This window comes from Mercenaria mercenaria, chromosome 6, assembly GCF_021730395.1.
Source record: "Mercenaria mercenaria strain notata chromosome 6, MADL_Memer_1, whole genome shotgun sequence".
Lineage (NCBI taxonomy): Eukaryota > Metazoa > Mollusca > Bivalvia > Venerida > Veneridae > Mercenaria > Mercenaria mercenaria.
This window is the reverse complement of record NC_069366.1, coordinates 86,868,020-86,884,221: the sequence shown is the minus strand read 5'-3', so window position 1 is coordinate 86,884,221 and position 16,202 is coordinate 86,868,020. Positions and strand designations below refer to the sequence as shown.

The 16,202-nt window shown below is 35.8% G+C and overlaps 1 protein-coding gene across 1 annotated transcript in view; it reads left to right on the top strand.

Annotated features, from left to right (window-relative positions):
- Positions 1 to 16,202, top strand: part of LOC123548300 (Golgi apparatus protein 1-like) — a 56,421-nt gene that overhangs the window by 24,736 nt on the left and 15,483 nt on the right. Inside the window, exons 10-21 of the mRNA XM_053546544.1 lie at positions 1,437 to 1,538; positions 3,051 to 3,189; positions 4,009 to 4,161; positions 5,060 to 5,212; positions 6,082 to 6,195; positions 8,494 to 8,582; positions 10,289 to 10,403; positions 11,487 to 11,579; positions 12,267 to 12,342; positions 13,143 to 13,201; positions 13,772 to 13,895; positions 14,640 to 14,788. Of these exons, the coding sequence (XP_053402519.1) occupies positions 1,437 to 1,538; positions 3,051 to 3,189; positions 4,009 to 4,161; positions 5,060 to 5,212; positions 6,082 to 6,195; positions 8,494 to 8,582; positions 10,289 to 10,403; positions 11,487 to 11,579; positions 12,267 to 12,342; positions 13,143 to 13,201; positions 13,772 to 13,895; positions 14,640 to 14,788 (1,366 nt within the window). The remainder of the gene's footprint in view (positions 1 to 1,436; positions 1,539 to 3,050; positions 3,190 to 4,008; positions 4,162 to 5,059; positions 5,213 to 6,081; positions 6,196 to 8,493; positions 8,583 to 10,288; positions 10,404 to 11,486; positions 11,580 to 12,266; positions 12,343 to 13,142; positions 13,202 to 13,771; positions 13,896 to 14,639; positions 14,789 to 16,202) is intronic.

Here is a 16,202-nt window from a genome sequence, read left to right as displayed (position 1 = left end):
AAAATTTCAAATAAAAGGTATTAAGCCTGAATCAGTTTACTCTCACATTAATTGGTACTAGATATATTAAAGAACAATTATACAATAGGAAAATAATTTCATTGCAAAGCTTGTTTTCTTTGTGCAAAGTGGATTTTATAGACTTGAAGAAAAGTGTGTTTTCATGTCGTTTTAAAGATCCAAGCTTTTAGCGTATCAATGGTACCGGGAGAGCATTCCATTAACTTCTGCTGCAGTTGATGAAAAACTCTACGTATCACCGGGTCCTCACAGTTTATGCGTTTTTGAACAACTAGTTGTTTTGAGTTGTTCTTGGATTCAAATTTCTTGCTGGTGATAGAGTTTCCAGGCAAGTTTTAACATAGACGTGATGTCATGCAGTGCTTTGTTGTTGAACTGAAATCTTCAAGTCCACTCTATGAGTAACTGGTATCCAATGCAGTTCTTTTAATACCGGCGTAATGTGATCATAACGCGATATTCTCGTTATAATTCGAGCTGCAGTGTTCTGAAGACTTTGAAGTCTATTCAGCAAGACCTTCGGAACACCATACAAGAGCGCATTGAAATAATCAAGGCGTGAAGTGAATTTACTAGAGATTTTGTAGCCTCTGTATTTAGATCAAACTTGCACACAACTTGTATTGGCATAATATCTCGGTTCCTTTTGAAAACTGGCCAGATCCCATCATGGGTTCCGGTGTTATGGCCCCATAAGGGCCAAAATTTGCTATTTTGGCTTTTGCAGCCATATAGAGACTTCATTTATGGCTTGATCTGATACAGACTTGCAAAATATCTTCAACAACAATAAATCTTGGATTCCAAGATGGATCTGTCAGATCCAGTCATAGGTTCTGGAGTTACAGCCCCTGATTGACCCCTGAAACAGCCAAAATTTGTTAATTTTTACCTTGTGAACAAGATAGAAGTGACATTTTATATTTTGATTTTAAACATACTTACAACTCAAGTCACAATAAGAACACACACACACATACTCAGCTGAGTGACTTAGAGCCTCTTGTTTAAGATTCAGCCTTGAAATTTGGATGACATACAGTTTTGCACACCGATTTTAAAACTGACTTTCACCATGAATATGACCTTTCTTAATATTTTAGCATCAGTTTGACATTTGAAACATGTAGCTCATATTACTCAGGTGAGCAATCCAGTGTCATACATTGAGTACATATTTGTCATTTCCTTTTTGAATTATGTGTAACAGTGGTGCAATACTTTTATGCTTTGCATGATAATGTGCATAAATAAAATGGTTAACAGTGGGTTAGCTCAATCAAAACACCTGAAAAATAAATAAACAGCAGTTTTATTCTAGATATCAAGCAATTTGGGGTAGATGTATCACTCATTGATAAAGTTATTCATGTTTAGATTGATGTTTAGATGAAATAAATGAACTTATACTTCAGAACTATAAACTGTTTGATGGAGAAAGTGGACTCTGATCATATGACAGATGAATGTGAGGATAGGCTACTGGAAATACAGTTCTTCATTGTCAGAGATTTCAGGTAGGGTACACTTTCATATTGTTGATATTAATGTTTACAGTACACTTTCATATTGTTGATATTAATGTTTACAGTGTGCACTTCGACGAAATGGACCAGTATAATAAAATAAAAATAAAAAAGATACTCTAGGATAGAAGCATAATTATGCTGTGCAACAGGAGATAGTTGTCATTTGTCCACCAATTGTGGATTTTTATGCCCCCGGCATCTACTGATGCGGGAGGCATATAGTGATTGTCTTGCCGTCCGTTAGAGGTTAACTAGAATAACTTGATACTAATGCAGATGTAACCTGTGACCATTCCTCATCTTCAGACATCACCTGACCTCAGTTTGACCTTGACCTTGAACTTGACATCGTTTTGGACTTTGGTTGCTTTGTATCGACAAGGATGCCACCGGGGACATCAAGCGTTTATTGAACGCAGCTCCTTGTTGTATGAGCATTTCCAGTGTCTTGAGAAGAAGTTAATGCTGGTTAAGAATCCAGGACAAAGGTTTGATAAGCTGAACAACATACAGTCTGTTTCAGGGGTCGGTTTTTAAATGATGATTAATTTAAGGCATAAATTTTTTAAATTTTTTATAGATTCTCTTTTCCTACATTTCAGGTTAAAAGGGCATTTTTATGCCCCCCAAAGGTTGGCATATTAAAACCGCACTGTCCATCAGTGTGTGTGTGTGTGCGTGCTTCCCTGTAAATTCTTGTCCGGGCTCTAACTTCAACAGTCGTAGGGGGATTTGAAAATAACTTGGCATAAATGTTCCCCATAATGAGGTGAAGTGTCATGCACAAAACCCAGACCCCTAGCTCCAAGGTCACACTTAGAGGTCAAAGGTTAACAGCATATATTTCTTGTCCGGGCTGTAACTTCAACATTCATAGGGGGATTTGAAAATAATTTGACACAAATGTTAACCATATTGAAAAGGTGTGTCGCGCTTATGATCCGGGTCTCTCAGGTCAAGGTCACAAAATGATTCATACCTAAACTATTCTGGCATATTTTGCGCAGACAACTGTAGCATTCTTGGGCATGCTTTGGGGGCATTCGTCACTAATAGTGACAGCTCTTGTTCAATTATGTCTCCCACACAACTGTGGTGGGAGACATACTGATTAACTCCTGACTATGTGTCCATGTGTCTGTCTGTCACAAATCTTGTCCGCGTTCTAAGTCAAACATTTCTTATCAGATCTTCACCAAAGAACTTGAACAAAATGTGTTTACCAATAAGTCTTCGGCCAAGTTCGATGACTAGCCAAATCGGCCCAGGCACTTTGGAATTATGGTCCTTGAATTACCAAAAACACTGATGCCAGTGATACAGGTCTTGGTGCATGGTTGACTCAGATACATAATGGAGAAGAAATGCCAATCTAGATCATTAGGCAGTTGTGGGAGACATGCGCTTTTCCCAAAAGCAGCTCTAGTTCTTGGTAGGATTTAATTTACATGAAATCTCTAAGATTTAAAATTTCCAGAAATACAATGGTTGACTTTTCAGGTTAGATGTTGAACTGTACCAGGAGTGTCATAAAGATGCTGTAGAGTATTGTAGTGCCCCTGTTGACTGGAGTACCAACGTGGCCACAGCTGATATATCCCCAATGGTCTTCCCATGCCTCTACAGGCACATGAAACAAGTAAATTTAACACTTTGGTTTTATCCACCTGTTCAGTAATGGGTTCAGTAACGGTTTTATTTTAATGATAATATTTTAATTATAAGTCATTATCTTTTAAATTTCAAACAAATTAAGTTAAAATTGCAACATATAATTACTTTAGTATTCAAAATGGCTGAAATTAACACTGAATAATGTGGCCATCAAAAGGGATTTTTTGGTGATAAATTCAAAACTGGTAAATACATATTGATGAAAATATTGATATTTTACAAGATTCTAAATGCTTTAATATATGAGCCGGGGCCTCCGGGGCTGAGTGGTTCAGGTCGCTGACTTCAAATCACTTGCCCCTCATCGATGTGGGTTCGAGCCTCACTCGGGGCGTTGAATTCTTTATGTGAGGAAGCCATCCAGCTGGCTTACGGAAGGTCGGTGGTTCTACCCGGGTGCCCGCTCGTGATGAAATAATGCACGGAGGGGCACCTGGGGTCTTCCTCCACCATTAAAAACTGGAAAGTCGCCATATGCTGGCCGCAAATGCACTATGTTGGTTTTCTCATGCTGCGGCTCAATTATCAATATTTTCATGACGTATTTTACAGAATAAGTTAATTAAACAGTCTGTTGTATCATGACTGAGTGAATATGGATGCAAAGTAGATAAACAGAAGTCATTCATTCCGTTTTATGAACTCGTAACTCTCCATTGGTCAGATATATGCAAGAAAATACTTTGTTTTAAGGTAAACTGTATTTGATCAATATTCATTTTGCTTTGGACAGCATTTAGCATTATGGCCTTATATGAAAACTTGATTGTGATCTGTTTTCTAGGAAGCACAAATGAGCAAGAGATGTGTGCACCAGATTCATCGTGTGATGAGAAGGCGGGCCAAGAGAATTGACCTTGAACCAGAGGTGGAGGAGGCTTGTCTCAAAGATCTAGGAGCATTGTGCTCTGATCTGCAGCATTATGGGAAAGGAAAAGTATATTGATTTATTTATACTAATTAATTTTTGCTTGTTGTGAAGAAGGGTTACAGCTTATTGTGAAATCAGAAATATTAGTTTTGCTTCTTTCACGATTCCAGTTTTTTGCAATAATCCATGTGTAATTTCATCAGGAAATTTGAAAATTAAGGGCAGTATGTGGAGCAGTGGTCATTTTTATAATAGTACAAATTGCTTTTACAATACCTATGCATATTGCAGTAGTGCATCAGTAAGGATTTTTTTATCCCCCATCCTACTACGTGATAGGTCGTAATTTTTGTACTCGCGACTCCTCTAGATTTCATACAGTTCAAATGAAACTTTATGTACATCATCAACATTTAAGTGGAAATGAACATTATGTTGAGACATTTATATACTTTTACTTCTTTCTGTGGTAAACCTTTTTAGCTCATCTGATTTTTTGAAAAATAAATGATGAGTTATTGTCATCACTTGATCGGCATCTGCGTCGGCGTTGCCTGGTTAAGTTTTATGTGTAGGTCAGCTTTTCTCCTAAACTATCAAAGCTATTGCTTTAAAACTTGCAACACTTGTTCACCATTAATAGCTGCCTCTGTACAGCAAGAAACATAACTCCATCCTGCTTTATGCAAGAATTATGTCTCCTTTTGAACTTAGAAAATATCATATAAACACTTGGGTAGGACAATATTTCTATTATACAGAGACAAAAAAACTCAGATGAGCATCTGCACCTGCAGTCTTGTTAGAGCTTTATAATATTCTGTCAAGCATTTTAGGAGGTATTTGTCATACAATGTTCACATTATTCTTGTTATACTCAAGAATGTATTTAATACTTAGAATGTGAGAAATTATTTCAAGATTAAAGCAGAAATTTCTCATTGCAATTTTAACTGTATATTAGGAGATGTCTTGCCTTCAAGATAATCTGGAGTCTATAGAGGATGAGAAATGTGAGGAACTGGTACGAGAATTCACGGAGGATCAGGATGAGGACCTTGATCTAGATACCGTTCTTATGAGAGCTTGTACACCAATGATAAAAAAATTCTGTGAGGTAAATTTGTTACTTATTTAAATCTAAGAGCATGGAAACAGAAATGTTAAGATTTCTTAGTTACCTTTGATAATCAACAAAGACCCCAATTGGAATGAATGGAATAATATATATTGGATGGATGCAGTGGCAAGTGTTGTATTTACTTTCAAGCATACAGTCTAGGTCTATACTGAGGGAAATGAGCGATCTACGTCCATACTGCTGGAAACATTCAGTCTAGGTCCATACTGCTGGAAACATTCAGTCTAGGTCCATACTGCTGGAAACTGTGCAAGTTTAAGTAATTACACACCACCAAACACTAGCAAGGGTATCAATCGCAACCTGGAATTGAACATGGCTTGCCAACACTGCAGTTCAAACTGCTTACCTCTGTGTTACTATCTGACTGTTGTCTGAATCTGATCTAACTGTAGAAATCTTAACTTTATATTATACCAGATTTATATAGCAGCCTTTTCATGACAAAAACATTCAAAGGCACTTAACATACATATATTGTTAATTTGTTAATTTCACTTAAAAACCCAAGAACAAAAAGAAAAAAGTTTTAAGGTAGTAGAGGCATATTAAATGACAATTGGCAGTTTCCATGTGAACCCTTATTCTTATGTCCTACTTTGGCACTTTCTGGCAGTTAGGGTTGTACAAACACATCACCTGGCGTATCAGCATTGCATATGGAATGTGCAGATTGAAATGGAAATTACCTATTTTCATGGCAGGTCCAATACCTTAATATGATGGGTCCAATACCTTAATATGATTGGTCCAATACCTTGATATGATGGGTCCAATACCTTAATATGATGGATCCAATACCTTAATATGATGGGTCCAATACCTTAATAAAATGTACATTACAGGAGCTGCTGAAACATGATGCACAGGCCGGGGATGTGATGGATTGCCTTGTTGACAACAAGAACCACCATGAAATGAATGATAAATGTAAAGCTGGAATTGAACATCATCAAGTGGTATGTACATTCAAGCCGCACCATGAGGAAACCAACATAGTGAATTTGCGACCAGCATGGATCCAGACCAGCCTGCGTATCTGCGCAGTCTGGTCAGGATCCATACTGTTCGCTAACAGTTTCTCTAATTGCAATAGGGTTTGAAAGCGAACAGAGTATGGATCCTGACCAGATTGCGCGAATGCACAGGATGGTCTGGTTACATGCTGGTCGCAAATGCACTATGTTGCTTTTCTCATGGTGCGGCGCAATTTTCATTCTAATTTACGTTCTTGCAATTTAAAAGTCAGCATCACAGAACACATGGATTAATTTCCTAGTTAAAGAGTAGAGCTTGTGGAAAAAATTTGCAAACTATCCATGTACGTATACTTGCTCTTTATCTCCATACAGCTGAAGATAATGTAACAAAATCTTCCATTTCAAGCAGGTTGTGTGTCAAGAATGACCTTGGAAGATAGATGACTTGTATTTTGTGTATAATATGAAATTAGACACTGTCAGTCTTCTTGGAAAAAAAGATTGTTTCCTTTTAAATGCACACAAAATTACAGTTGACCATTTCAGATTTCACTTCAACATGTCTTAATTGCCTTCGACTATAAATGTGCTCTGTTTTTATGCCCGCAGCATCTATTGATGTGGGAGGTATATAGTGATTGTCCTGTCCATCCGTTACTTCGTCTGTCCGTCCGTCCGTCAGTACGAGGTTAATCAAATGGGACCATTTCGTCTAGCACCAGTACCCCTTACTACTTGATACTAATTCACATGTAACCTGTGACCATTCCTCATCTTCAGACATCACCTGACCTCAGTTTGACCTTGACCTTGACCTCATTCTGGACTTAGGTTGCTTTATATGGGCCATCTCTGGGTTAACCAAATGGGACAGTTTCCTCTAGCATCAATATCCCTTACAAGAATGATTTGATACTAATACAGATGTAAACTGTGACCATTCCTCATATTCAAACATCACCTGACCTCAGTTTGACCTTGACCTTGACCTTGTTTTGGACTTAGGTGCAAAATCTATCAACAAGGATGCCACTGGGGGCATCAAGCGTTTATTGAATGCAGCTCCTTGTTTTGTTATGTTAAGATTTTTGCCAAGTTGTAGGAGCCTATAACATTTTGAGGTTTGGGAAGTACTGTGTAAATCTGAAAGACATTAACTCATTCTGCACGCGCGACGCATTAATGCGTCGGTCGATTGTTATCTGTATACCGCATGCCGCTTCTAAGTAGTGTTGTTATCTACATCTGGAAACCGCACGCCGCGTGCATGCGTCTTTACAGTAATAGCTCTGAATTCCGCATGACGCTTTCAGTCGTCACATTTCATTGGTCTTAAATGAAATCTTCAAGTCCGTTCTAACAAATTGGACCAATCAAATATTTTGTTGGGTAACATTTTTAAAACATAAATAATACTGGATGTTGTGAAAAAATAAATTCGTTGAAGAAAGCTGTAAAAGCAAGCGTCGTTGGAGTTATAATTTGTGATTTCTCGAAAGCCTGAATATTACGGGTGATTCTTTATATTTACATTAAATACATACACTATCTTTTATGAGAAATAACTTTATTTTGATGCGTGCCTGGATGTGTATAACCGAGTAAAGCCTGTGTTAGAAAATGACAATATTTATTTAAAAATATTTTAAAAATTGTTCTTATTTGTTGTTTAAATCTGTGCATGATAAAATTAAGCATTTTATAAGTGTTGTTTAGCCTAAACAAAATCTGATGCTACAATTTTGTGTCTATTCAACAGTCTGTTGAAATGAATGTATTACACAGCTGCATGAAATTAACTTTGTTGCGTAGCTACTTCAATTTACTTACAAAGTGCAAATTTCATACCTATTAACACATACTTGATGTCGTATGTCACTAATTAACAACAATATCCCAAGCAAAAAACTACAAAATCAATGTTATCTCTCAAAACATCTCTAGGTATTCAGGGTGGCTGACAGATAAATATCAGCAGAGTTAAAGTGGAGATAACGCTTTAGGGCAGAATGAGTTAATGCATATACATTACTGAAAGATGGCAAACTTTCTCAACATCCAAATGATAATTTGATATTTTGATTTTATATCTTGTTTTTTCAATTTGTTTTCATCTTTTTGCTCTGACTTGTGGTTTCTAAACAGGATGTGTTTTGACAACAACTTATTGTTTATGCATTAAATCATGACAAACAAGGTGTTTGGTTTGTAAATCTGAAATTTTGCATGTTAATCAAATCCTGTGATGTCTGTTACAATTAGTCTTGTTTATTTCAGATACAACTCAAGGACTTCAGGTTCTCACACAGGTTCAAGGAAGCATGTAAAACAGATGTTATGAATTACTGTAAAGAAAAGAGAAAGAAGTAAGTACATTCAGGACTGTCATGTATGACTTTCAGCAGGAACTTTGAAAGGTCATTTATTATATACCTATATAAATTCTGTAAAAAAATGTGGCTTGTATTTCACAAGTAAATATGAACTGGCAGAAAAAAATCCGTACTGTACCTTTTGTATTGTATGTTGCCGGACAACCTTCATCAATATGCATGACCTTACACAGTTCTATAAAAAGCACATATAAACCGTCACTAAGTTCAATCTTAACATCGATAAACATTAAAGATTTCATTCAATAACAAAACAAACAAAACAGTGGAGGTATATAATAAAAGGGTCATTATAACAGTAGCTAGATCTGGGATTTTGTATTCGGCTGTCTTGGACTTTGCAAGGTTGGATCACACTTGGCGCTTGTGCGCCTCGTGAGATCCCATCTGGCAGAAATCCACTCGAGCCTAATACAGCATCTCAGATAGTGCTACTATTATAATAACCCTGTTATATTACGGAGAGTCTTTCAATGCAGTCTCAAAATATGAATATCTTTACACTTGAAGTACATCAAAAAAGTGTAAATACTAAATTAAATGCAGTGTGATAAATACTCTATGATTAAATGCATTTTTTTAAAACAATTTAAACAGTGATCAAATGCAAATTGCCGTATTTGAAATGTTCAAAACTGGGCTGTGGAGATGCTTAATATAAATTGAGGGGTACAAATACATATTGTAATGAACATGTTGTTCTGAAATCTCGACGAGAGTAATATATGTAACTTAAGAGATGACATGATGATATTAATAAATTAAAGTCTTTAATCCAAAGGGTCATAGACTGTCCAAATTTTACAAGTAGATCACAATATTAAAACTCATAACACAAAATTTTACTGTAAAATAATATCATTGACTTTCTGGTAAGCTTCTCACGCTTCAATGAATAAGATGGCCTCAGTTGCCAAGTGGTTACGGTTGATGATTTAAGATCCCGTCCCCTCACTTCATTGGGTTTAAACCCTTGCTTGGGGTGTAGAGTTGTTTCATGTGAGAAAGACCTCTAGCTTACGGAAGGTCTGTGGTTCTACCTAGCTTCCTGCCCTTGCCTGAAATAGTGCTCGGAGGCATTACTTTGATCTTCTACGATCTGAAACTGGAAAATAAAAACCTTTAAGTTAAACAAATAAAATCATTTTTGTCAATAAGTAATAATAACAATGTATAGCAACAAAAGAAGTAATTCACTGATGAAAATTTGCAAGTTTAATTGATCATTTATTGATATTTATTCAATAACCTTTGACTAAGAACATTTTATTTGTAACATTTATAAAATATTTGCAAATATTTTTTGCCAGTGAGAACGCTTGAACTGCCATATCAACTGTCTAAAAGGTTATTTTGAATTGCGCTGTAACAACTTGGTGTACAAGAAGTTGCTTAAATTACTGTAAAATAACTTAATATAGATATAAGTGACTTCATTTAATGGTTGTACCAAACAGTGAAATTTAATGGCAACAAATGTAGAGAAGTCCTATTTTTCTTATCCACAGCTTTAAGCCTTTGAGAAACTGTCTCTTTTGCAAATAAATTTGAAATTTTATGTCAATGAAATTGAACAATTTTACAGTAATTGACAGTTTTTCCGCAGCTTCATGCTTTTTTGCATCATACATAATATACTTTGAAGATCTGAAACAAAAACTCTTTTTTTTTTATTTCAGGACAGAGATAGTATCATGTCTAAGTGAGATAGTGCGGGACAATGTACTGAAAGAAGAAAAGCAGGTTATTTCTGATAACTGTAGAAACCAACTGCGAGTAGAAGTTCTGTCCAGAGTATGTATAAGAGTCCCATTTACATCTCCTTTATATGTTGTCACAAGATTGAAGACAATTGTCAGATTGAAAAAGCGAATTTCTCTGGTGGAAGCAATTTTGTTTACTTGTACCCTGCAGTCAGTTCAAACTTGCTTGCTTTTGAAAGAGATGAACATTTTCAAAGAGTATATTGTTTAATATACTTTCACATGACAGATTAGCTCAATAGATAAATAAAGAGCTATAAGTCAAGATAGCTTTAGTTCATCCCCGGCCACGAGTGGTGGGGGGTTATAGGAATGACCTCCATCCGTCCGTAACATTTTGTGCCTGTTCTGTATCTCCTAAACCCCTTGAAGGATTTTCATGAAACTTAGGTCAAATGATCACCTTATCAAGACAATATGCAGAACCTATGAGTCCGCCATGTTGGCTCAAGGTCAAGGCCACAACTAATGGTCAAAGGTTTGAGCCTCCCATTTCATGTCCGCTCTGTATCTCCTGCGCCCCTTGAAGGATAATCATGAAACTTGGGTCAAATGATCGCCTCATCAAGGCAATGTGCAGAACTCGTGTCAGCCTTGTTGTATCAAGGTCAAGGTCAAAAGTTTTAGCCTTCCATTTTATGTCTGCTCTATATCTCCTAAACCCCTTGAAGGATTTTAATATGACTTGGCTGTAATATTCTCTTTATCAAGACAATGTGCAGAATTCAAAATTCACCCCTGCCAGCTTAAAGTCAAGGTCACAACTTGAATGTTTAATGGTTCCACCTTATACCATCAACCCTTTCACTATCCATAACAGTGGTAGGGGATGTAGCTGTCTTTCAGACTGCCTTGTTCTGTCGGCAGGCATAGCATATTTTCATCACAGTGATTTGACCTAGACATTGTGTCTGAAGTCCTGGACCTCTTGCGTCATGTGGAGAAGTTGTCATGTACTAAGGTGAAACAGGTAAGTACCATATGGATTCCAGGAACACTAGTTTATGCTAACTTAACACATTTGCATCAGTTGCAGTAATTTTAAAAAATGGCATTAAATGTTACCAAGCAAACATTGATATCGTAAGTAATAATTTCTGTGATATAATTGCAGAGTGAGACCATAGATCTGGATCCAGAATTGAAGCAAGCATGTAGCGAATCTATAGCAGAACACTGTAAGGGCAAACATGCAGGCAATTCTGAGGTTTGTTCACTGATGTTTTCTTTCATAGTTCCTATAGCGTTAATAAATCATCATCATTGTTATCATAACATTGTTATTTTTCCAGTTACCAGACTAAGCGAGTGGTGGTTTTGGCCACACATCCAGGAGGTTTTGCACCTCATATGACACCAGTGCTGTAGACTTTGGAGTAATTAAAAAATGTATCCCGTTAACTGACTAAGGGAGTAGTGGTCTAGTGGTTGGAGTGATGGTCACTCAACTTGGAGGCTTTGGGTTTGAGCCCCACTGAGGTCACAACCACATCTCATATGACACCAGTACTTGTTTCTCTAGGATGGAAGTTTGGGTTTAACTAAAATAAGCTTCAAGCTTGCATCACACTTGAACTGAAATGAATTAGTAAAAACTAAACTAATGTTCCCGACTGGCACTGATTTTTAAGGCGTAATCTGGACGGTTTTATCAGTATTTAGGAGAGATTCTTATGTAAACCATACATAGCATCCATATAAAGCTTTCATGTAGCTGTTTTTTTTTTTTCATGCTGCAAATACTTACTTTGTATGACAAGAAATATTACTCCTTTTGAATTAATGTAAAATTAAAGAATTTGTATCAGTTTGTTTTTGCAAAATATGAAATGTTATTTCTGTTAAGTTACATAATTATGTATATGGAATGGTTCAAAATATGTTGTACTTACAGGTTATAGAATGTTTAAAGAAGCATGCAAGAAAATTAACACCAGAATGTCACAAGAAGATTTTCCAGAGGGAGGTAGGTTTCTTTGTGTTACACTCAAATTGTTGCATTTTGAACAAATACAATTTTTGTGTGTTTTTCGTCTTAATGAAGATCTGAATTACTCAATCACAGTAGCAAGTGCGTTTTTACTATAGCATGAATGTTTCAAATAGTAGAGGTTTTGTTGGTATTTGTTTCGTTGGTATCCTTGTCACATAAAGTTTTACATATAAGCAGATTTCTCAAAATCTAAAGGACCAAAGACTTTCAAATCTTTAGCATCATGTTTTGACTTTATGAAACAAGTTACATTACTCTAGCTTTCATTTTGTCAAATTTGTGCCCGATTTTAACAAAGATATTTTGATGACAGCTTTGCATGTAAGTAGGGTTCTCAGAAATTACAAGACTGAATGCTTTCTTATTCCGTATAAGTCTTACAGGACAAGTAACATTATTTTATCTTACATTTTGTCAAAATTAAGTCTCTATTTAACTACCTAACTGTATGTTTTCAAACTCATAGTAAAGCATTTGGCATCATAAGATGATCTAACAGCAGGTTTCATTAAGCATACTTTACTTCAAAATTAGCCCCTTTTAAATACTGTAAAATCATTTAATTTCGTTGGCATGAAATTTCGTGGTTTTGGTCAAAACAGCAATTTCGTGAGGATATGAATTCGTGGATTTCAACTTTTGAACATAAAATGAATGGGAATTTTACTCGTTCGTTGGGATTAAATTTAATTAAACTCAACCACGAAATCCACAAAAATTAGTCCCCCACGAATACTAATGGTTTCACAGTACATTGAGTTTTTGTGTTACAGGTAGATGAAGCAGTGCAAGGGGCAGATTTCATCTTGTTCAGAGAATGTAAACAAATGATAAAGGTAAGTTAATTACCACATGATAATGTAAAATGTATGTCTTTATTAATTCAAAATTGTAAATGACCGACCCTAGATGAAAGTATAAAACACGTACATTAGTATCCAGTAAATTACCGCTCACTCGAGCATAGATGGTTGGAAAGCCCTGCTTAGCTTGAGAATGCCAAGCTTGAGAAATTCGTGGTTCTCGGTAATTTATCCATATTAGGATAGCTCGAAACTCTGGATAAATATATTACATTGCTAGTCCTCTTGTGATTTTCAGCAATCAGGGTGTTACTGTATTCCAGTGCCAATGAATTATAAAGCTCAGTTGGCCACTCTTGTTTGTATATTTCACATTTCATATGAGATACATGGTTTAAAGGATAGTTTGAAATTGAAAGCATTGGATGTGATGTATAAGAAGCTTACAGCATAAACACATTGTAATACAAAAATTAATCTGCTAATTGGGCAAACCACAATCTTTATTTTTTGTCACTGTAATATTTACAACGATTGTCATTGCCAACAAAGTTTATTGTCATATGACTATGTTCTAAAAATAGATTTCAATTTATTTATCAGACATACTGCAGTCACAAGGACCATGAAGATGTTTTTGACTGTTTGAAAATGAGTCTGAACAGTGATGGTTTTGATGCGCAATGTCGAGGTGTTGTCTTGAGACGAGCTATGCAACAAACCAAAGGTTCTTACACGTTTTATTATTGTTTGACCTGTTGACTTTGAACTGGTTGATACTTGCCCCTCACCGATGTGGGTTCGAGCCTCACTCAGGGTGTTGAATTCTGCGTGTGAGGAAGCCATCCAGGCAGCTTACGAAAAGTCATGGTTCTACCTGGGTGCCCGCTAGTGATGAAATAATGCATGGAGGGGCACCTGGGGTCTTCCTCCACCATCATAGCTTGAAAGTTGCCATATGACCTATAATTGTGTCGGTGCGATGTTAAACCGAACAAATTGAACAGGTTCATGAGATAACTGGTGTCATATTGCCCTGTAGATCTCAGTTTTGTATCTGTTTTATTTCTTTCAGCTATTCCATTGACAAAATTTATGTAGGAAAGTCCAGCTGTATTGATAATAAGACTGATCTATCTATGGCATAATTTTGTTGATAAGTTGTTTTATTAAATTTTTGATAATGGCAGAAATGAAGCGTAATCAGAAACTGCATATTTACCACAGTATGCTGATACAGTAGTCTAGTCTTTGCCACTATTAGTTCCAGCCTTATGAGGTGTTTCTTTCATTCAAGTGCTTGTCAGTTTCTGAATTGATCCCTAAGGTGCATCTTAGGTAGTTTTTTTTTAGACATAACCTAGAACCTAATGCACCATGGGTTAAAAAAATATTAATCAATGTAAACATCATATAATGTATAATTATTCCAATGTAGTTGTCTTAAAAGCGGTCTCTTGTTTTCTTTCAGATTACAGACTGAATCCAAGTTTGGCTAAATCATGTCGTCTAGATATACCAAAGTTCTGTAGGAAAGAAATCTCAGAAGCCAGTCATGTTTCTAACACAGAATATGAAGGGACAGTTATCAATTGCTTGAAGATACATTTTATCAAAAAGGTAAAACTCGACTTGTATATACATATGTACTAGTAATTAAAAAAAGATGCAATTTTAGACAGGAGAACTTTAATGTTTCTTTATTATATTGATGGTTTTGATAACAAAATGATATAATCTACTCTTTAACTTCAAACTCAATTTACATAGGAATTCAATACTTGTAAATGTATTTGTTTTCCTGTTGTTCCTATCGTGAACCATATACTAGTTTTTAGTAAGACAAGGCCTCAAGTAAATATCCAAAAATGAAATTAAATGTGCTTGAGGTGAAATTTTAGAATATTTCTGATCAATGTTATGATATAAGCTAAAATGTCAAATAATTAAAATAGGTTACTAAGGTAATAGACTGATACTTTCAGGCTATAAAACTGAAATTTTGGAGACCAGTCTCACAATACAGTCTTTCCATTGGTCAGTTCCAAGATTGTTTTAAAATTAAAAAACAAACCAGTCAGATGCTGTTGTTCTAGAGACTGGTTCTCAGTTCCATCTGATAGCTTTCTTCTGATCACAAATTGGAAATTGACCAATGACAAAATTGCATACAGAATCTTGCCCAATTTCACGAAAACAAAATTAAGCAATTGCTTAGCTAGATTTATTTCAGTTGCTTGTTTTTGCCCTATATGTATCTTCAGTGTTGACTTTTTCGTCTATATCAGAGTCGTATATGACTATTTCTTAGATCAAAACACAACAATTCTGAATTTTACAGAAAACGAAGTTTAGAAATAAGAAATATACTTAAGCAAATACGTTTGTACTTAAGTTTGTTGTACCATGCTTCAACAGAAATATCATTTGTATGACTGAAAGAAGTACTGCAGACAAATAATTGGGGGTATACTGGTTTCAGGTTGTCTGTCTGTCCGTAGACACAGTCTTGTGCGCACCAGCTCTCCTCATCCCCTTGACACAATTTAATGAAACTTCACACAAGTGATCAGTAACAACAGTAGTTGTGCATGGTGCATGTTAGGTTCTTTCAGAAAAAAAAATTGCAGAGTTACACAGGACTTTGTTTTTTGTGTATACTATATACATAGACACAATCTTATGCGCACCAACTCTCCTCATCCCCTTGACACTATTTAATGAAACTTCACAAAGTGATCAGTAACAATAATAGTTGTGCATGGTACATTTTAGATTCAGAATTTTTTTTTGCAGAGTTACGCGCCTAATCTCCTGAACCCATGCACACAGTTTAATGAAACTTAACACAAGTGATCAGTAGTAACCTGCATGTTAGGTTCTTTCAGAAAAAATTCAGCACAGTAATGGGACTTTGTTTTTTGTTAACATACTACATGTATATACATACAGTCTGCATATGCAGTCTTGTGCGCGCCTAATCTTCCGAACTCTTGCACACAATTCAATGAAACTTCACACAAGTGATCAGTAC